This window comes from Vespula vulgaris, chromosome 8, assembly GCF_905475345.1.
Source record: "Vespula vulgaris chromosome 8, iyVesVulg1.1, whole genome shotgun sequence".
NCBI lineage: Eukaryota > Metazoa > Arthropoda > Insecta > Hymenoptera > Vespidae > Vespula > Vespula vulgaris.
In genome coordinates, this window is record NC_066593.1 from 2913661 (window position 1) to 2935470 (window position 21810).

Genomic DNA, 21810 nt, shown 5'->3' on the forward strand with positions numbered 1-21810 from the left:
TCGATATTTGTATAGACAGGAAGATAAAAAAAATAGGAAACTGGAATGCTCAAACGTTTGTAAAAATAAACCGCGATAACGGTCCCCTTCCTTTTACGTACACTCGAAGAAAGAATCCTATCCGTATATTTACGATTACTCTATCTAGTCGTATCACAACTGATTGATAAAGATTGATAGTTCGTACCGATAACAAACAGAAAATAAGAACAGAGAAGATGCGCTTATAGTATGCATCGGTATGATCTTCGGAATCGGATTAATGCCTAATAATAATTCATTCCGCATAAATATGATATTTTTATTGTGTATTTATACGTGTAATGATCATATAATAAAACCACCCTTGTTAACCACCTTTGATCTTAACCATTAAATTCACAGTAATTTTATACAGGTATCCCTATTCATTCGGTCCCTAAATTCGTATCTTCTATAGATACAGGTATTAAAACCGCACAATGATCTTGATTGCTATAAGACAGGGATGAAGGGATAACAAAAGACACGTGAAAAGGGGAAGAAAAAATGAAGAAAAAATAAGAACGAACTACGAAAAGAAAAGAAAAGAAAGGAAAAGAAAAGAAAAGAAAGAAAAGGAACAGAACGGTAAAGAAAAGAACAGAAAAAAAATACGTAGGCTAAAAAGACGCATAGATTGTTCAGTCATGGGATCATGCTATCTTATACGGGATGGAACGCGGTTCAAGAATGGGGATGAGATTGAGAACGACCGGGCATATATTTAGCAGTGTGACGTAAGTCACAATCCGATGGGCGCCACGTCGAGTCGTCTACGCTACGTCTTTCTTTCTTTTTTTTACTTTTTTCTTACTTTTTTTTTTCCTTATTCTTTCTTTCATCGTTTCTTTCTTTCTTTCTCTCCTTCTTGCGTTTCTTTTATTTATAAAATAATTTTATCCCTTACGTTCGCATAATATAATTTTTTTTTCTCAAATCAAATTCCATTGCAATTTATTGCAGAAAATTAATACACTTTACGGGTCACACTCGCGCGTTATTTGTTTTATAATAAAATAGTAGTGACGGGGGAGGGCGTTAACTTCACCCACGCGTAACATTACGTAGCAAAAAGAAAGAGAGAAAGGAAGTCTCTACGCGAGATAGAAGGCGTTAATCCTGCCGCACCCTCTTCATCATCCTTCTCCTCTTCCTTTTCCTTACGAGCCACGACGCACGTGTAACGCGGCTTCGAGTTGCACGACAGTATATGGAGCGTGAGAGGTCAACAGAGAAACCATTGTTGTCTGCTGGCAGAGGCCCGCCGGAACTCATCGCCGGTCCGTTCGAGATTATGCACTCGTATCTTTCGCGAATCCTCTTCCAGAGATGCGATAAATAATTTCTCTATGAAGGAATTTTTCAATATATTTATTTCTTGCACGGTACGGTAGCAAATCAACGGGTTAATTTTTAAATCAATTTATTTGCTTTGTCTATTCCAAACCCTCACGTGTTTTCTTTAAAAGATAAATTTCTCTCTCTCTTTCTCTCTCTCTCTACGTCTCTCTTTTAATTTATTATACCAGCCATTGTTTACCTTGCAATTTATCAAAAACAAAGAAAAAAAAATAGAGAATGTTATATCTGCATAAATATAAATGAATACACACGTATACACAAGAGTATGTGATATTTTTTTTAATTTATATGACTGACAAAAGAGCAAATAAAATAACCATTTACTACGCTACTCGAATGACTATGAAAAATATTCGATATCTTTAAAATATTTCTAGTTATTATTACTAAAATTTGTAACACGTTCGTTTGGTAACATTTTAAATACGGAAGGTTACTTTTAAAAGCGATCGAATTTACACGGTATGAACCTTTGAAGAAGCTCAAAAAAACTATCCCAACTTTAACGTATTTAACACTTTACAAGAATATATGTATGTCCCGTAATGAGATAGCGACATATTATACAGTTGCGACAGGTGTTAAGCCCATTCCTAGACGAGGCCGGAAAAGTGCAAAATGAATGCGGTGCAACGACGTGACATCCCAACGATTCTTTCCGTGTACAAACCACAAAGAGGTCGTACACCTATACCTTTCCGATAGGATAAGAAAATACCGAGACGATCGATTTTAACATATTCATATATACCAGTTGAATATGTAAGAGTTGCAAAATTTTCATAAATTTTACTTAATTATAATAAAACGTTAAAGTACATTTGCAACTCTAAGAGTCACAAAATTTTCATGGATTTTACTTGACAATAACAAAATCTTTGTTTCTTCTTTACTTTTAAAATAAAAATAAAATTTTACATTATTACTATTCATTTTTATATTTATTCATATAATAATTTTTTACAAAAATACAAATATAGTTGAGGTATGTTGCGTGCATTGATATTATTAATTACGCACAATACCCAAATACCTACTATATTGTTAATAATAAACACAAACATAAATATTACATTATGATATTCATTAAAAAATCTTTCTTGAAAATAAACTGATAATACTGTTATGGCGTGCGATATTCGATATTGCCATACACCATGTTTCCAACTTTTCTACCGACCTTATTTACAACTCTATTTTATCTTTGCTCGGAAAATGGGGGAAAACTGTAAAGTGCGGCAGGACGAAAGGGACGAAACTTTTATGATTCCACGTGACACACGAGAATTCGTTGTCGCTTCGACATGTTTAGGGTAAGTACTCTGTGGTTTCTAGGGGGGAAAGAAAAATAAGATTTAAATTATGTTATACGTTTACTCGAAAAGTATCTGCGAATCTTTTCTGAACATTTTTCATCTAATAATTTTCAGAAACGAAAATAAATTTCCTTTCGCAGGAAACGCCCTTTTTTTCGAATAAGAAAAATAACAAAATTAAAAAGAATGAAAAAATAACTGTTCTTCCATTCATCCATTCAACGCGTCAAGACTCAAAAACAAAGATATTTTTTTTCATTTTTCTCTTTTGTTCCGATCGAGATTAGATCGATATGAACGATTAGAAAAGGCCAAGTAATACGTAAGAAAAACAAAAGAAAAGCAAACAAATAATATTTCTATTCGTCCTCTCTCGCGTTCTTCCCATCATCATCATCATCATCATCATCATCATCATCATCATCATCATTATCATCACTATCACCACCATCACCATTATCATCATCATCATCATCATCATCATCATCATCATCATCATCATCAACGTTACGCGATCATTTATGATTCATCTCTTAAAAGGAACGCTTTATGCTAGGCCACCAATTGAGCTGACTACGAGCATCGCATCGTGTCGCGTCGCGACGATGTCAAACATATGTAAACAAGGAATCGAGCCGAAGCACGGTGTGCTTCGGGTTATTTATAGAAGAGTCGATTATTGTGTAACAAACGCGGCTTTTACGTAACGCGGCCGTGGTATAACGGCCGATCTCTGTCTATCGTTCTGTCTGTCCGTTGGCCACTCGGTATCTCTTCTTCTATACTACTATACTACTACTACTACTACTAATACTACTACTACTACTTTTTCTTCTTCGACACGATAAAGAACTCGCGCGCTTTTTCCTTCCTCTGTTATCGCTCACCTTCTTTATTCCCGCCTTCCCCACGTCAATCTATCTTTTTCTCTCACTCTTCTTCTCTCTTTCTTCCTAACCACTGTTTTTCTCTTATGTTAGCTCTTATCGTTAACTCGAATCGTCTCTTACAAGGAAAAATCTCCAATCATATATATACATATATATATATATATATATGTTTGTGTGTATGTGTGTGATTGTGTACGTACGTACGTATTATGAAACTTGAAAAGCAATATCTCAAAGAAATATTCGAAAAATTTCTTACAAAATTGTACAACATTTTCTGGATATAACAATTATAATTGTTTGGTATGTAGATACGGAAAAATTAATGTGCTATATGAGATATGTCGAACATTTTTAAGAATCGTTAAAATAGTAGCAACGAAGCGATAAACGAAGAAAAAGGAAAAAAGAAAGGGAAAAAAGAAGAAAATTACGAACTAAACATTTTATAAATGTCAAATTTTTTAAATATATTATCCAGTTCTTGGAAAAAGATTTATAGTTTTTCAAGATGTAAATGCGTGTGTGTTTGCTTGTATGTATATATATATATATACGTTTTCTGAACTTATTGTCTTTTGTATATTCTGTTAATAACAAAATCGTCCTTGACATAATCTAAATAGAAAGTTCGTTAGAAAGTTACTATCTTTTAACATATAATCGTCCTTCGCAATTTAATTAACTTTCGTAGAATACCGTAAATAATTTTACCAAAGAATAAAAATTACTCGCCTGAAAGAATTTCTAAACGCGTCAACGTATAGTGCTGTTCTACTGACGAGAAGTTTCCTCGAATCGGTCCGTATTATTGAATTACTTAACAAACGAAAAAAAAAGAAAAAGAAAAAAAGAAAAACAAACTTCCGAACTTTTTATTTTCTAAATATACAGAACGTTTCATAATCGTATTGCAAGATCACCAAAGAGATTTTTCTAACTTCGATGTTTTACTTTAAGAAATAAAGGTAGAATAAAATAAAACAAAATAAAATAAAATAAAAGAGAATCTTTTAACCGAAGCTATTTTCCACCGGTTAAAAAATAACTTTTCGAAAAAGAAGAAGTCTGCGCGCAAAGAAGAGAAGTTAGCAATGATGTAAGAGCGACTCGAGATAGAAACAAAAAAAAAGAGAGAGAGAGAGAGCGGAAAAAAAAGAAAACGATTGAGAAATAAAAAACAAATGTTAAAATAAATACTCGAAAAAAAAAACGTTAAATATAGTTTGGATGAAAGAGGAAGAGGAAAAAAAAGAATAAAAAATCCAAATTAATCGGTAGAAATCAAGCGTTTACGGAGTCGTGTGTATATTAGGACGAACGTAATAATTCATGAGGTGTCTCGTAAAAGAAAAGATAATAAAAGGAAGGAAGGAAGGAGGAAGAGAAAAAAGAAAAGGAAAGAAAAAGAGAGAGAGAGAGAAATACAGAGAAAGAAAAAAAGAAAAAAAGAAAGAAAAAAGAAAAAAGAAAGAAAGAAAAAAAGAAAGAAAGAAGAAAAACAATCGACCGTCGACTGTCCGCGCCATACTTGTTTGGGCGTGAACCCATGGCCGGCGTACAAATTCACGACGCTTTCTCGCGAGCGTACGCGAGCGCGCTCGTTCACTCGAGATTTGCAAAACATAAAGGACGGGACGAATAAAAAAGGAAGGAGAGAAAGAGAGAGGGGAGGGAGAGAAAGAGAGAGGAAGGAGAGAGAAAGAGAGAGAGAGAGAGGACAAAAGCCAAGAAAGACGCGGCAAGGGAACGATGATGGAAGGGATAGGGAGAGGGGAAGAGAGGGGAGGGAGGAAAGTAAGGAAGAGGACGAAAGAGGAGAAGGAGGAGAGGAGGGGTTCAAAGAGAGAGGGAAGTAAAGAAGAGAGAAGAGGGAAGAGAGGATGGAAAGAGAACGCTAATAGGTCGCAAACGCGAGAGGAACGAAAAGGAACGACGCAGGTTAAAACGCCGGCCGGCCGGCCGGCTTCTAACAGCTGGTCATCGAGGAGGACGGTAAACTGTTGGCTTTGGTAGAGAGAAGGCAATCTCTTTCCTTGTCGAACTCGCGAGGAGGGCCGAACAGAGCCGATAAGCGTCGCCCGAAGATACCTTGTCGTCCGCGAAACGGAAGAACGAGTAAGAATGGAAAGGGGAAAGGAAGAGAGAGAGAGGGAGGAAGGGAGGGAGGGAGGGAGAAAGAACTACTACAGGGACTTCTCGCGATAGAGACGCGTCACGCATTATATGTATACCCAAAGGTAGAAAGAGAGAACCGGTGGTACGGTAGTGGGAGAAGAGATGGAGAAAGAAGGGGAAAGACGCATTGGCAAAGAGGTTCGGTGAGGAAGAACGGCCGATGGAAAGGGCTGGGACGTGTAACTATAGCGAGAAAGAGAGAGAGAGAGAGAGAGGGAGAGAAAGAAGGAACGCACACGTTGGCGCGCTTTCCTTTTCTCTCTTTTTATCTCGATTCTCTCATTCTCTTAGAATGTGCGATCGACTATTGGCATCGATTAGGACGAGATGAGATCGGAGTAATGCCTCGAATAAAATAATATTTTTACTAACCCACAGAGTTCAGCCTCGTGTTCCTCGGTGCTCGCCTCAACGATTTCCTCGAGCAAAATCCGATCGTCGGCAGTGAACACTGACATATCTTGCAGCGCACCGAGAATCCCGGCCCGCGACTCCACCAGCTCCCAGCAGCAGCCGCCGTTGTCGCGGTAGACGCGAGAAAACGTCGCTTCCGCCTCCTCCTCCGCCGCTGCCGCTGCCGCCGCCGCCTCCTCTTCTTCTTCTTCCTCCTCCTCCTCCTCCTCCTCCTCCTCCTTTTCTTCTTCTTCTTCTTCTTCCACCTCTCGCACGACGACACACTCCACTACGGCCCGGAAAGAGAGAACGCGCGCGCGCGCGCACGCTCTCCTTGACACGACGGCGAATTGTTACGCGCTTATGTCTACGCGTGATACGCGACAGACGAGAACTCTCTCTGTCCCTATCCCTCCCTCCCTCTCCTCTCTCTCTCACTCTCTCTGTCTGTCTCTTTCTTTACCCCCTTTCTCTCTTTCTTTCTCTCACCTTCTTTTACAAGACCTCGCTCGTTAGAAACGAACCCCAACCGACACGACGAAGACGATGTCCAGACGTCGACGATAAAACGAGCGGACTCGTCACGACTATAGTGGCAATGCACCGAGATATTCCACCATTGAACAGTCACTACGGCGCGCGCGATCCTCTCACACACAACGGCCGAACGCGTTTTGTAATGGCGATCTTTGGCGGGAAACAGCTGAGGGCCCCCACGACGCGTCGCGAATCACTCCGCCGCCGCCGGTTTCAGGGCCGTCCGTAGACGCCGGGCCCGTCGAGCGCCCTCTATCTCGGATGTCTTCTCGCCGGCTTTCTCGACTATCGTACTTTCTCCCTCCTTCAAACTGTTTCACTTTTTTTCCACTCCTGTTCTATCCTACCGCACTGTCTCGACTTTTCTTTCTCTCTTCCTTTTTTTCTTTCTTTCTTTCTTTTTTTCTTCCTTTTCTTCTTTCTTTCTTTCTTCTTGCCACACCTCTTTTCTATTCGTCTTCGGTTCGTCTTTTATCGAATTTAATTCACGATGAACGATCGTTCGAATCGACGATCGTTGAAAACGTAAAATACTTTGAAATTCTTTCCAACACCCACGAATATATCGGAAAAGTAACACACCGGTAGTAGCACGCACGCTATCGTAGTTATCGACACACAGTGTGCTTACCGTGATCGCATCGTTGAATGTACGTAACGCTTTGCTCTCTCATTCCGACATGTCGCACCGCGTAGTACCGTTTTACCAAAGCACACCGCCAGAAACATGCTGCGACCACACGAAGAAAACTCTTTTACACTTGGCCTCGCGATATGTCAAGGACACGAAATCGTGTATCGAAAACGGCACACCTTCCCGTACGAAAGCCGCACCAACTCAAAGCGACGAAGCGACGCATTGACGAGCGTGCGTGAGACTCGGGACGATTACGTCACCCTTCGAAAATCTAGTCTCTCTCTCTCTCTCTCTCTCTCTCTCTCATACACGCATACACACACGTATAGACTCCCTTCTCTCTCAAGAAGTTCGATGGCCCGCGCTCGGGGCGATTCGCGCGCTTCGCGCTACCCTGATATCGAGGACCCTTACTTCGGACCAATCCGAAGCTGGCTCGTCCCTCCTCTTCTTATTTTCTTTCCTTCTCTCTCTCTCTCTCTCTCTGACGCGCGCGACTAAAGCTTGGCGCCGCGCACCCCGTGTTCAAGTTTTCTTTCCTTTCCTATCACCGTCCTTACTCGGATACTTCGATCGTCCGACAGGAACTATTTTCACGTCGCGCAGCTTTACGCTAAAGGAATGATACGGCCGCGCGGGAAACATCTGCCAGCTGGCGGAGGCTCCGCCCATAGAATACGCCAGTACCCCCACCTCGCGGCAATCCTTGTGCCGCGCCGTCGCGTATACGCCCGCGCGCATACATATAGAGATCTATAGTCGAGAAAGCCTAGAATAGTGCTGCTGCTCGTTAGGTGCTACTCCTCTCCCTTCTCCACTCCCTACCGGCGCTTCCTTCGTTATCTTCTCTCGTCACGATTACACGAGTGAAAAGAGAGCAGCGCCACGTAACGTGAGAATCATCAACGATGAGAGCTCGCGAGTACGCGCGTACTCGAGCGCGCATACTGATATATGCGGGGCATGCGTTTTGCCAAGCTTTACCACGCGTGTTTCACGATGTCCTACAATAAAAATATATAAGATTCGCGCACTTTTCATTCGCGATCTACAAACTTCGAGATTCGACGTACTTTTCCTTCGGTCATAAAGATCGAGCGATAAAAACATCTTCCGCGGGCTTTATACAGTATGCATGCACAAATTTCAAATCTGCTATTAGGTAATTCGATGTTTGCTTGAAACTTCCTAAACTTTATACGTACTTAATGTTAACCATTTTATTTGGAATATGACGAAGATAGAAGGAAATGTACGTAGTTCGAATGCATCGTGCTACCACCGTTTCTCAACATTCGTTTTTTATTATCTTTTATTATGCGAAATAAAATGAAATATTTCTTTTCTCTCTCTCTTCTCGTTGTTATAAATACGATGCGCTTAAAAGTTTATAATTCCTTACTATGATTTATATGGAATGGTACTTTACGCGAATGGAACAACGCTTACACTATTTTATGTAAACAATGTACTTCCATCATTATTTGCATGTTTCTTTACAATATGTGTAAAACATTAATCCTTAATCAATTCTTACTTACTCTTATAAAAAAGAAATATATGTATTAATAAGCTTATAGAAAAAAAGAAAATAGTGTAAATGAAGATTCGCTTCAAATCTATCATACTGATAAATACTTTTATCGATTATCGTTCAAATTTGTCAACTGTATTCATATTTATTCCCCATAGCTCGAACCATAAGTAAAAAGAAATATATTACACTTAATAGACGATAAGTGACCGATGTAATTGCCTATGGGTTACAATTATGAATACAGTTTCTGTGCTTCTAGCTTGTTTTAAATAATCTATTTTTGTTTTCACGTATGCTACTTAATATAAGTTTAACATATGCAAAGCAAACCGCAAAATTTAGAACGAGGCATCAAAATATGAATAGATAATTTACAATGCATATTTTAATTTTTTTTGTCTACTACTTTTAAAATAGACCCAGGCAATATATGCAGATTGCATATATGGAAATAGATTATGTCTTTGTTAAGAGCAAACAACAAAATTTCTACTTTTTACCGCAGCAAATATCACAGGCTGCATTTATAATCTATGTATAATTTACTTTTATGATCAATGACTTATATTTCCCCACACCATATATCCTTTTACTCGTGTTTCTTTTGTATCCTGTTAATAACGTCTATTTAATGATTGCAGTAATACTATGCAGATGTTGTAGTATGTATACATTAAATGATACTCAAATATTTGGGTTATTGTAGATTTTATGTGAGAGTCATACTATTCTTGAATAAAAATTTTTGAAAACTTTGGCAGCTGTCAAAAAACATTTTTAAAATCTTTTCTCATATTTTTAAAACCCTATATCTGAGTCTCGCGACTGATTTTCTTTATCCTAACTTTGGCTTTAAACCAGTTAAATTGTTGTAATCCAAATTTTATGGCTATAATGGCGTTTTGTACTTGTAGTCGCATTGTTAAACAACGAAGATAGAATAAATATTTTAGATGTTTTGCTTTCCCTATTTCATTTTGTGTGAACTTGCTATTTAATCAATCAAAAAACATTTATGCCTTATCCTGAAAAAAAGGATCGGATTGTAACAATCCTATATATATATTTTGTTAACATTTCCTAATTTGTCCTAGAATACACATTTCTTAAATTTTAAGAATCTGCAAAATATAAAAGAAAATTAATATATCTTTTATATTTTAGTACGAACATTGTGATAAATTTTTTTTCTATTCTGAACATCATACTGTATTTCATAATATATTCAAACAATTTCTTTATTAACCCAAATGCAAAATTTCATATGCTTTGCTAGATCCAGTTCACATGTTTGAAGTTCACATTTAAATTGTAACTTAGCGATTACTCGTTCGTGAGAAGGTTGTACAATCAATGGATTATTTACGTGTATGTATTTACCAACAAAATGTTTTTTAAATGCCGGATATAAGGTACAAGTTCGAGTTAATTGCTACAATGATTTCAAGAGCAGTGAATAAATAATAAGAGTAACCTGTGTTACTCTGTGGTACTAAAATAGTATTTTATGAGTCAAAGCTGAATTATTCTTATATTTTATCTATTTTCTTTGATTCACTGTATTGACAAGTTGCGCGTGAATATTGCGTATCTTAATGTACGATCATACAAATGCATCAGCCGATTGGTAATAATTGTCTTATGCAATTAACACCAACTAACTTTTTTTATTTGTCACAAATGTATCAATATTGTATTGTTCTAAAAATAATATTTACAAGCAGAAAAGTTGATAACTTACCATTCCATTAGCTATATACAAATGCATCAATGGAAATTGTAATCTGGCACAAATCAATGAAGGTCATTAAACTATACTGAATAATTCAGATATCAATGATACTTTGATAGTCATAATTATTTATGAAATTATATCATCGACAAACAAATACTATTTTGTACTTTATCATATTACATTATTTTATCTTATTTGACTTACTTTGTCTACTTGTAATCTGTAATACAGAATTTGTATATTTCTTACATTTCGTTACTAATTCTATTTCAATGAAAAACGTTTCTTTGTGACTTTACCGATAAACGGCTGGTGCATTTGTATTCAATCGATTTAACTGACTCATGGATTTACAAATTATGGCAATACAGGGAAAAGAACTCACTAGAATGAAAACCTGTTATGTAAAATAAATCACATATTTATAAATACAAACAAATTCAAAATGCATATATAAAATCTTATCTACATATCAAGGTTATATGAAGTATTTTGTATTATTCTGTACATAATTTTGATTTCAAATGGTTTGCTGCACAAGATATTCTAATTATTTTACAATTTTTTATCCAATAAGAAACTGTCCTGTTTTATAGAATACATAAAAAAAAAAAGATATTTCATTATTTGCTGAGACAAATTATTGCCAGGATATTTATTATTAAGAATATATATTAAGATAAAAGAGACTATTAAACAGAATGCAACTCAAATATAACATATGACGAGTCAAACGTATCCATATGCCTTACCTGTAAATCCATGTTTAATCTATTTCAGTTGGAACTTATCATAATATCAGCTATATACTAGGTATGTTATAATAATTTTTTCAGTCCTAGTTTCAATCTTTCCTGAGCTGGATTTACTTTGATTTTTAATTGCTGAATAAGATCAAAAATTTTTAAAGAAGGTCCAACTTTGAAACCTGTTAGGTTTATTATTTGGTCCTTTGTAAGATTTAGCAAAGTCTTTCCATCAATTTTGCGTTTGCTAAAATTGTCACAGTATGTTGCACAATCATTGACACGGAGAAATTGAGCAACGTCAAAAACATTCCATTCGGATGGTACCAAATCACCACAATCTGAACCCTTTGGAACAACATCTGCTAACCTTGGAATATATTTTGTATTTGCTGAAGTTACCTAAAACGAACAATTTTTAAATTATTCTTCTAATATTGTTTTTTATATCAGCGAATGTTATAATCGAAACTAAAAATTACATTAATATATGATGTTGCAGTTCTCTCTTTGGGTGGTGGAGGACTTTGCACATCACTTTGTGTATCGCTCAATGCTTGACCTTGTCCACTTGTTGGACTAGGTAAAGTTTGATCAGGACCAGCGGGTTCTTCTGCCGGTTCCGGCTCTCTACTTCCTTGTTCCGGTAAACTCTCAAGATCACGTTCTCGTTCAATTTTTGTGCCTTGTGCTGGTTCTAATTCTCGTTCACGTTCACGTGCCATACTAATGCGTTCGCTGTGACGAGGTAGTATATTTTTTGCGCAAGATACCTTGCTTCCTCTTTTTAGTTTTCTCTTAGCTTTACGTTTAAGGCCTCTTGGTGATTTTACTACAAGGAAATAATACTTGTGTATAAACAGAGAAAAAATATCTAGATCAATCTAATCATATGATGATCATTAAATATATATAAATTAGTATTAAATAAATATACATATATTAGCATATAAATAAGTACCAGTAGGACTAGTGTGTTTAGTGAGTACACGGGGCCCCTCTAATTTATGATCCACAAGATCACACCAACCAACTGGATAAATATCTGGACTTTGACAATCTAACCATTGATCATATTCATCCTCCCAACCATCAAAATGTACCCTTAACAACCGACCGATCACTCTGGTAATGGTAGCAACACATACTAATCTAGGGTCCATCAAATCAGCAGCTTCAAGCCTCATACCTTCGATGAATCCATGTTGCGGTATTTCCTACAATACAATGTTGATGTTATTTTTTCAAATATTTTGATACAATTCAAACTTCGATTTATGTTGTTATAGTTACCCTGTTAAATAACTGTACAGGTGCTGGTATCGTGTTTGTTTCTATCAAATATGCATCCCATGTAAACGTGGTTGAATCATAACCTTTTGGTGGTGTAAGTGGTAGGCCATGCTGAGAACAAAACCCAATTGGAAAGATACAGGGAGAACATGAATGATAGCAAAACCAATCAGCACCACTTGCATCTTCGTCATAGCTATCGATACGAATCATAATATAATCTTCTTTTAGAACTTGCATAACTGTGGCCGCACAGATAGCAGAAAGATTAAGTGGATCAATAGCTTCTATTTTCATTCCTTCTCTAAAGGTATATCCAAGGTGGAGATGATGATTCTTTGGCACATGAAAAAGACCATCTGTAGCATCATCTTCGCACAATTTTACTTTTGAAACACGTTCTAGATATTCGGGATATGCATCCAACGATTGCCCTACTCTCTTTGCCCAACCAACAGGATGTATAAGAGGAGAGTCTTCATGACACCAGAAACCATTATCTTCGGGTGGTGAATCGTAATATCTCACGTGCAATCGCTTACCAACAATCTTCTGTATTGTAGCTACTTTAACTTGAGAAATTCTGTTTTTATCTACGACTTCTAAATGAAGCCCGCATCTGAAGCGAGATTTCATACTGTCATTAACTTTATTGTAGAAATTAGTTGTTAATGTCCTTGCACCGGTTAATCGTCTCCTTAAAAAGTCCTTCCAGTCTTTGTACTTGTTAGCAATTGCTGTGAAAAAATATAAAATGATATTGTATGGTATTTCTAGTACAGACGCGATTATGTTTTATTTCATGATAGTATAATTTCAAGCATTTTCTTATAATATAAATTTCCAAAACTAAATATAAATATATAATACAAATAATCATATGGTATTTACTGTTTGGTGGTATAAGTGGTTTTCCGATTGTAGCACACCAACCAACAGGGTGAATGTCGTTAGAACAAAGTGATACCCAAAAATCTTTATCCGCATTATGGCCAAATCCTTCATACCTTAGCAAAGCTCTATATCCAGATATACGTAATACAGTTGCAACCCAAAAAGAGTCTGGAAAAGCTTCACATACTTCGTCACAGTCAGTATTTTCAACTTCAACTTTCATACCCACTGTTATGTTATCCCATATTTCGGATATAGGTGCCTGTATCAATAAAATTTCATGGCATATTACTTGTAGATAATTATCTTAAGATTTACATATTTAAATCTTAAAAATTTACATATGTATATTTAATAAAATCTAAAAAAATATAATTTTATAAAAGATTTACATGTTTAAAACAAGATACTGGTGCAGCACAAAATCCAGGTTCAACCAAATGTGGTGTCCAGTCATAAGAACCAGCCATTTCTGCAGTTCTTTTTCTTCGTACTGGTAAATCTTCTGGCATTACAGGTTCTGCTATAACTTTCTCTTCTTCTTCTTTGATAGGTTCGCTCAATTCTATTTCTTTTTTTATTATCTAAAAAAAATTGTTGATTGAATAAGTTTCATTCTTTCCTACCTCTATTAAACTTACATCTTTTGCAGATTTTGTATTAGTAGGAGACTTAGCATTCATAGCTGTTGTTGGTTCTACTGGATATGATGGGCTATAAGTTGAATCAGCAGTGGAAGCAGTATGTTCTGAAGAACGTGCACATGCTCTACTACAAAATCTTCGTTCTTTTGTATAGAATGCATGTTTTACTCCTATAGCACCACATTTTTCGCATACAGCTGGATAAAGAAAAAAAAAAATTGTTCGACGTGTTGAAAACATAAATAGACACAAATTATACTGCTTTACAATTCTTACCTATGCCATCTTTACGAATAGGAATGAAGTTTAAATCAGTATGTGGTTGATAAGCGATCGGTGTTTTTAAAATAAGGCCAGGATGTTTTATAGGCTTTATTTTCCGATTTCGTAGCAACGGTGAACCGTCATGAGTAGTTTGAGTTGCTACGTTACTTACTACCTGTTCTCTATCCTCGTCAGCCATATAATCTTCTAGCGTTAAATATTCACTCATTTCTTGTCTTTCTGATTGTGAGTCATATTCCTAATAAATAGATTTAGAGTTGTATAATAATTAAGAAGTCGGCATAATATTATAGATATTATTATTACAAGAAATATGGCTCACTTGTTGCATCTCTTGCGTATCCATAGTTTCCATGGTTTCATCAGGTTCTGAACATTCGTTAGAATATTGTGGTGCTAAGTATCGTACCATTGCTGTAGGAGCAATTTGATGATTTCTAAGATCCTCATATGCATGAGAGCCATGAGAAAAGAATGGACTTTCACTTTGACGAGGGTCTAACATAAGCTCGTGTGTAGGTTCTCCATGTACCATCATATCTCCCATCCATACCATCCCTAGTTCTGGCATTCCAGGGATGGAAGCATAAACTAGATTCATACAAACATCCAATCTTATATCGAGTGATTTTAACATTACTTTTAACTAAAGCAATAGTAATAGTGTAGAAAGCAAATTTGTAAGAGACAGACTTAAGCATCATAATTTATTTTCTTTACTCACTAAGTGATGGATTATATATTTGATACTATGTAACTATTCTTATTATAGAATCAAATATCAATATAACCATAAATATTTAATGACGTGAATTTAAACGAATCCAAATAAAATGGAAATACAAAACATGTTCTAATATGTCGATATAAGTACGAGAAATATTATTTAACCTTAATTCACAGTTTATTATTCCTAAAATTAGAGAATACGTTTCTGACGCGTATCATTCTCCGTATGCATACAATTATAAAATCGCTAATTATGATGGTCGAAGGTACTTAATATATTTCGAAAACACATACGAACCATTCGGGGCTTGCATGTCCATGACAAAGCGTTCTTCGTTAAATCTGTCAATGCTTTCAACCGGTATTACCGTCCTTTATGTTTCTTACATAGTATCTGTTCCATCTCGATTGATGTATAATACACCATTCATGAAAAACACAGCTAGCCTATTTAGAGTCACTTAAAACCTATTCATTTTCCCCGACATCGTGAACAATAGGGCAAAACATTAGGCGGTAGGCATTCGCTTTAACACTACTGATCTCATCTCACTTTTCAGTGCTGACAATCTTTAGGAAAACAAAACTAGACGATACGTTTGAAATAAATTCGCAATCATTTTCAAATTTTTTTCACTATTTTATACAACGGGTTATAAAATATATATACATATATACATATGTAAATTATCAAATATTAGTTTTTTACAAAACTACTTATGATACATCTGGAAATTACTTATATCATTATATTATTACGTGAAATTATAGCTAATAAAAAAATTTTATAACTACTATTTCATTGGTATGATCAAATATTGTAAGTACTACATATTTTCAAATATATATATATATACATGCGCATGCGCACCATACAATATTAAATTCTAATTACACGCATATATAAACATATATATATATATGTATGTATATGTATATATATATAATAAAATATATGAAAATTATAATAAAAAATAAAAAATAACTATATATATAATGTTATAACGCATAATCATAATGCAAATTTAATCGTCAGATAATAACCTACACAAGGTTTTTACTCTCTATTCGTTCTATTGAATACATTATATATTTTTTATTAATATCTTATAATATCAATCACTGATATCAAATAATCACGTTATTGAATCAAAGGTGGACAAATATTTATAGGGTATTTGTATTCTCACACTTTTGCATTTAATTTCAAGGTAAGCACGTATTGTCGTATGTAATATAACATTTAATATAAAAAATGATAACAACGAATTTTATTAATATCTTTGCTTTAAAGTATTTTAAATGTGTGTATGAAAAAATTATTTTTTTTTTTATAAATATTTTTAAGTATGTGAAAATACTCATAAAGAATGACTTATACATTTTTATGAAATGGATTCTATATAAGACTATATAATAAGAATAGTTAACTAATAAATTTTTATATATAGTGATTAGTGATGGAGGGAAAACAAAAATATGAAGAACTTAAATTATCTGTACCATGGGGACATATTGCTGCTAAAGCATGGGGTCTATCAACTGATAAAAGAATTCTAGCAGTACATGGAATTTCAGATAATGCTGGTACATTTAACAGAATTATTAACTATCTACCAGAAAATTGTTATATTGTATGTATAGATTTACCTGGACATGGATTTTCATCACACTTTAGTTCAGGAATACCACTTAATTATTTTAGTTATGTGCTTTCTATATATTATGTATTAAATGTATTACAATGGGATACTTGTATTTATATGGGTCATAGTTTTGGTGGTCACCTTGGTGTAATGTTTTCTATTCTCTATCCCAAAAGAATTGAAAAATTAATATTATTGGATTCTTTAATATCACCTCCAATATTAAATAAAGATCTTGTCTTTCGCTTACGAGAAGTTTGTGATATCACTATTAAAGCTAATATAGATAAAACTCCTCGATTATATACAGAAGAGGAAATATTATACGCTTTAAGATGTAGAAGAATTTCAGCTTTAAATTCAGAAGCTGCAAAAGCATTGTTTGAGAGAGCTGTAACAAAAGTTAATGATCTATATAAATATAACCGTGATATTAGATTAAAAACATTTATAGTACCTTTCTTTAATGTAGATCAATTATTAACATGTCTTAAAGAATTTTCAATTCCCTGTATACTTATTTTATCAAATTCTGAAATAGATTCATATGCAAATATTATATCACATATGTTAGAACAAATGGCAGGCAATTGGAATAATACTGTTTTTGTTACTTATGTAAATGGGAATCATGATGTCCATAATAATTATCCAGAAAGAGTAGCACCATATATATGTAAGTTCTTGGATAGTAATATTAAAAGCAAGCTTTAACAGATAAATGTTAAGAACTGAAATTGTACTTATGGAAAGCTGAACGATATATTTGATACTTAATGGTGATAGGGCATTGGATAAATGCAACTTTATATACATTATTTTTAAAATATTATATCAAAAAATGAATTTGGTAGGGTGCCTTATGAATATTATATGTATTATATATATAATTAATTGTTTCACAAACTTTTGTTTGAAATCCTTTTACTTGTAATTTATATTCACATAACAAATATTTTATTATATATTGGTTTATTTATTAAATTATTATATATAAATATTTTTAATGTAAATTATTTTATTTTGATCCATATATTTATCATAGCAGAAAAACACTTATTTATAAAACATATATTAATTATGTTAGTAATTTTATAATATTATATTTTTATTATTTTGTTATATAATTGCTATAAAATAAAGTCATATTTATAAAACTAAAAATGCACATATATATATATATAATTCAGTACTTTTTGTTTCATTCAGTAATCAATTTGATACTTACTAGACCTTTGACTTGTTGTATTTTAATCTTTACTTCATTATCTGCTTGAATCATATTTTGCAATTCATCCTCTAATACTAATGCCATATGATTCATAAAAGAATCATTTCTTTTTGTATAATGTACATGATCTGATGTAAGTTCAATTTTATACCAACAAATAAGAGCATTTGGATATAATTGCTTATTATTATTGCCTATTTTTCTAAAATTTACAACAGATTGCGTTTTTTCATTTTCTCTTATTTCTATTAATGTATGTACTTCAGATAAAGGTATATAAGAATACAGACTTAAATTTAAGTCAAATATTTGATCTATCTGCAACATTAGAATTTTTTAAGTGTAGATTTCAATTTATCACAGAGTATAGTATATTATCAAATAATCTTACAAGTACATTACCTTATATTCATTAATATATTCTGCAATCTTGTAACTTGAATATCTATTTTTAATATTTGTCACAACATTAATATATTCATTATGCTACAAAAAAAATTCTAATAATTATAAATTGCAAAGTATTATTTTATTCTTAATAATATATACCTTATGAAAATTTGATTTATTCGTTGTATTTTTTTCCCACTGAATATTTGCATCTTTCACAGATACTATTTTAGGTAAATCTTCTGAGAATATAAGTTGTCCCATCAAAAATACTTTCTCTGGTAATATAATGCCCTCTGGTTTTAATAAATAGCTAAAACATATATTTCTAATTATTTCATTAAGAATATAAAAGATGAGCCACATTTGATTGTAACAGTCTTAATATGCATATATTATCAAAATTCATACTAATGATATCAGTCATTACAGATTATTGAAACAATTTTGAGATCATAAAAGAAATAGTAAAGGATGAAAAAACATATTACCTGAAAAGTTCATGACAACTATCTTGGCCCCAATCTTTTAATTCTCCCTTCATATCAAAATTATGAAAAAGTATGATATCTACAGGGTGTTGAATTTGACGATAATCAGATACAGCATAAGCTGTACCTTGGATTTCATTTTCTTTAATAATTTGTTCAACAAGATGACAAAGTATTAAATTACTACTTTCATAATATAAAATTTCACTATGTTTATTTTTTTTCAATTGCATCAAACCATAGATAGGAAATGGTGAGGTATCCAAAATACAATTTAATTTCCTAGTTTCATGAGATTTGCTAATTTGAATAAGAGATTTAATATATTCAAGATCATTAAGGAACATTATTATTTCTCTTGGTAAACGATATGTACATTTAGAATCAATATCAGATTTAAATGTGCTTAATGTGTAAGAACACTTTAATTTTCCATTATGTACTTCAGTCTTAATTGTTAAGTTATCACCTTCTTTACAGACTGCTGGAATTGTTGGAAATACAGCCAGTTGCCAACAAGAATTTGCTTCTGATGTATCTATTACGATTTCTTCATCAAGATGTAGTTTGAACCAAGTTACCAATCCATCTATAATACCATCATATCTGCATTTGACACATCGTATAGCTTTTATGCCATCTTTTGCAAATTCTTGTAATTCATATATATCATTAAAATTAACATGTAATAATACTTGTGGTTCTGTTATATGATTGATTTTAACATTTTCAAGATTTTCTGTATCATAATATTCATCGTCTGGTATTATAAGCACATTATCAAAACTAAGAGAGCATTCTTCTTTTATTTTGTTAAATAAAACTGATGACCTGTATCGGATATATTCACATTCAACAGCAGCCATGTAAAGAGTGGCTCTCATAGGTATAATCATACCATCTTTACTTAAAATATTTTTGTGTGCACTAATCATAGATGGTATTATTAATTCCCCAAACAAACCAGCATCAAATGTTTCGGTTACTATCAATTTCAATCTGAAAAATAATTAATAATTAATTTTTTACAAACAGAAATTTTTATTTTAATTTTTTTTTAATAATCTAATCAACCTTTCTGGAATATCATCTGGTATTCTAAGATTTGAAGAAAGCTTAGGTATCAATTTTATATCTTTTGCATTATTGCGCTCAAATACATCTTTTGCTATGTTAACCATTACTGTTGAATATTCACATGCATAAATTTTTTTGGCTCCTGCATCTTTCGCATATAAGCTTAGAAGACCTGTGCCAGTTCCTACATCTAAAACGGTGTCATAGCCTTCAGAAATTCTTTTATGTATTGCTTGTGCAAATGCATTATTTCTTTGCTTATCGTTCAACATTGGAAAGTGCCATCTAGCTACAGCCATACTATGTGCATTTTGCAAATTTCGTTCTGCAGGTAGAAAAGTAGGATCAACTCTCAAGGCTTTTTTCAAATAAGGTATTGCTCTCATAGGATCGTTATTCCTTAAACAGCATAATAATAAATTTTTCTATCCAAACAAGAATTTCTTATACAATTTATATCTATATATTAAAGAATCAGATGGTTATGTTTTAAAATTAATGTATAAAAATAGATATATAAGATAAGCTAATAAGATTTCAATTCTTTGAAATTGTTAGATATTAATCTATACATCTAAAAGCATGATCTCACCATAATTATTACCTTAGAAGATGCGCTGCAAAATTATTTAGCATACGTGGATTATTTGGGTAAATATCTAAAGAATGTTTATAACATAACAGAAGATCAGAAAACCTATTATTGACCTCCAATTGCATACACCATTCACCTAAATATAAGTATGTTTCATTTTAAAGAGTACGGATAAGATATAAACAAAACAAATAACATATAAAAGATGTATAACAATATATAAATAGACAAGACAAATTATTTATAAAAACATACATAAAACATCTGTAAATGCTTCTTCTATTTCTGCTCTTTTTGGAGAACATAGTTCTGCTACAACAGTATAATAAGCATAAGCCTTTCCAACATGCCCAAGACTATCATGATCCTTTGCCTTTTTCAAAGATTTTTCTATTATATCCTTCACTTCCACTTCCATCCTTAAAATATAATGAAATGAATCTTTTTATTATGTAAATATAAACGTATAGACATACATTCGAATAACTAAAAAATATGATTGTATGTCTAAAAAATTAAGTTAATTTCAACAAAAATATGTACAAAAAATTATATATGAAAAAACATATTCATAACAAGAAATTCACGTGTGTAAATTAGAAAAAAAGATCATATATAACCTTGTTGTATATATTTGTACCAAATAAAAACATTAACTTTGAATTTGGTTGATGAGTTTTATGATTACACATACACAAACAGAGATAGCGCTGTCAGCTTAGTAAAAATAAAAAATAGAGCAAATACGGAGAAATAAGATTTAAAACAAACGTGTTGTAATAAACTATGCTTGTTAGTCATAGGTATGAAAACAAAGTATCTGCGCCTGACATATCTATGTATATATACTATGACAGTTCCAATCAGCAAGTAAATATGATGATATTTAATGATTAAAGTAATAAAAAATACAGAAAAAAAAAATAAGAAAAAGAAATATGTTATGTTATCAAAATAAATACAGGTAGTTCCGACTTCACGAATTTCCTTCATTCATGTTATTCGTATGTTAATAGGTTAGAAAAACTTCCCAATTTTTATACGTATCTATAATCCATGTGTATTGGAATTTCTCTTCAATATATTTATTTAACCATATATAAGGATCGTTGTTAATGATTTTTAACATGAATTTTAACGTATACGTTATTCGCGCGTATTGTCGTCATCCAATCATCGTTGA

At 33.1% G+C, this 21810-nt stretch overlaps 3 protein-coding genes across 5 annotated transcripts; 1 reads left to right on the forward strand and 2 right to left on the reverse strand.

Moving 5' to 3' along the window:
• Positions 1-540: 540 nt before the first annotated feature.
• LOC127065599 (polycomb protein Sfmbt-like) lies at positions 541-15120 on the reverse strand. The gene is made up of 11 exons (XM_050998155.1): positions 14791-15120; positions 14460-14706; positions 14181-14380; positions 13932-14123; positions 13537-13801; positions 12646-13382; positions 12314-12569; positions 11835-12184; positions 6427-11754; positions 6140-6378; positions 541-1368 (listed from the first exon to the last, which is right to left on the reverse strand). The coding sequence occupies exons 1-9, from the start codon at positions 15103-15105 to the stop codon at positions 11425-11427; spliced, it is 2892 nt and encodes a 963-aa protein (XP_050854112.1). The 5' UTR covers positions 15106-15120; the 3' UTR covers positions 541-1368; positions 6140-6378; positions 6427-11424.
• A 1001-nt stretch (positions 15121-16121) lies between these two features.
• LOC127065613 (serine hydrolase-like protein) lies at positions 16122-17845 on the forward strand. Its single transcript, XM_050998197.1, has 2 exons — positions 16122-16408; positions 16649-17845. Exon 2 carries the CDS (start codon positions 16658-16660, stop codon positions 17555-17557), a length of 900 nt encoding a protein of 299 aa, XP_050854154.1. The 5' UTR covers positions 16122-16408; positions 16649-16657; the 3' UTR covers positions 17558-17845.
• On the reverse strand, positions 17753-21620 carry LOC127065601 (protein arginine N-methyltransferase 9-like). 3 transcript variants are annotated; one of them, XM_050998163.1, is made up of 9 exons: positions 21322-21620; positions 20883-21046; positions 20637-20763; positions 20030-20431; positions 18956-19954; positions 18624-18777; positions 18477-18560; positions 18072-18392; positions 17753-17973 (listed from the first exon to the last, which is right to left on the reverse strand). In XM_050998163.1, exons 1-9 carry the CDS (start codon positions 21618-21620, stop codon positions 17944-17946), a joined length of 2580 nt encoding a protein of 859 aa, XP_050854120.1. In that variant the 3' UTR covers positions 17753-17943. The 3 variants fall into 3 exon arrangements, 2 of the variants coding, with proteins under 2 accessions (XP_050854120.1, XP_050854121.1); XM_050998164.1 differs by having other exon boundaries at positions 17753-18392; XR_007782143.1 differs by lacking the exon at positions 17753-17973 and having other exon boundaries at positions 18241-18392; positions 18477-18574.
• Between the last annotated feature and the right edge of the window lie 190 nt (positions 21621-21810).

What these genes read in the sequence shown, in the direction of transcription:
- LOC127065599 (XM_050998155.1), bottom strand. Translation starts at nt 15,105, where the DNA reads ATGTTAAAATCACTCGATATAAGATTGGATGTTTGTATGAATCTAGTT. An exon ending in ATACGCAAGAGATGCAACAA is followed by an intron (nt 14,707 to 14,790) that starts GTGAGCCATATT and finishes TCTATTTATTAG; the next exon opens with GAATATGACTCACAATCAGA. An exon ending in ATACAAAATCTGCAAAAGAT is followed by an intron (nt 14,124 to 14,180) that starts GTAAGTTTAATA and finishes AATTTTTTTTAG; the next exon opens with ATAATAAAAAAAGAAATAGA.
- LOC127065613 (XM_050998197.1), top strand. Translation starts at nt 16,658, where the DNA reads ATGGAGGGAAAACAAAAATATGAAGAACTTAAATTATCTGTACCATGG.
- LOC127065601 (XM_050998163.1), bottom strand. Translation starts at nt 21,620, where the DNA reads ATGAAGGAAATTCGTGAAGTCGGAACTACCTGTATTTATTTTGATAAC. An exon ending in AGCATTTACAGATGTTTTAT is followed by an intron (nt 20,764 to 20,882) that starts GTATGTTTTTAT and finishes ACTTATATTTAG; the next exon opens with GTGAATGGTGTATGCAATTG. An exon ending in AGTTGTCATGAACTTTTCAG is followed by an intron (nt 18,778 to 18,955) that starts GTAATATGTTTT and finishes TATATGTTTTAG; the next exon opens with CTATTTATTAAAACCAGAGG.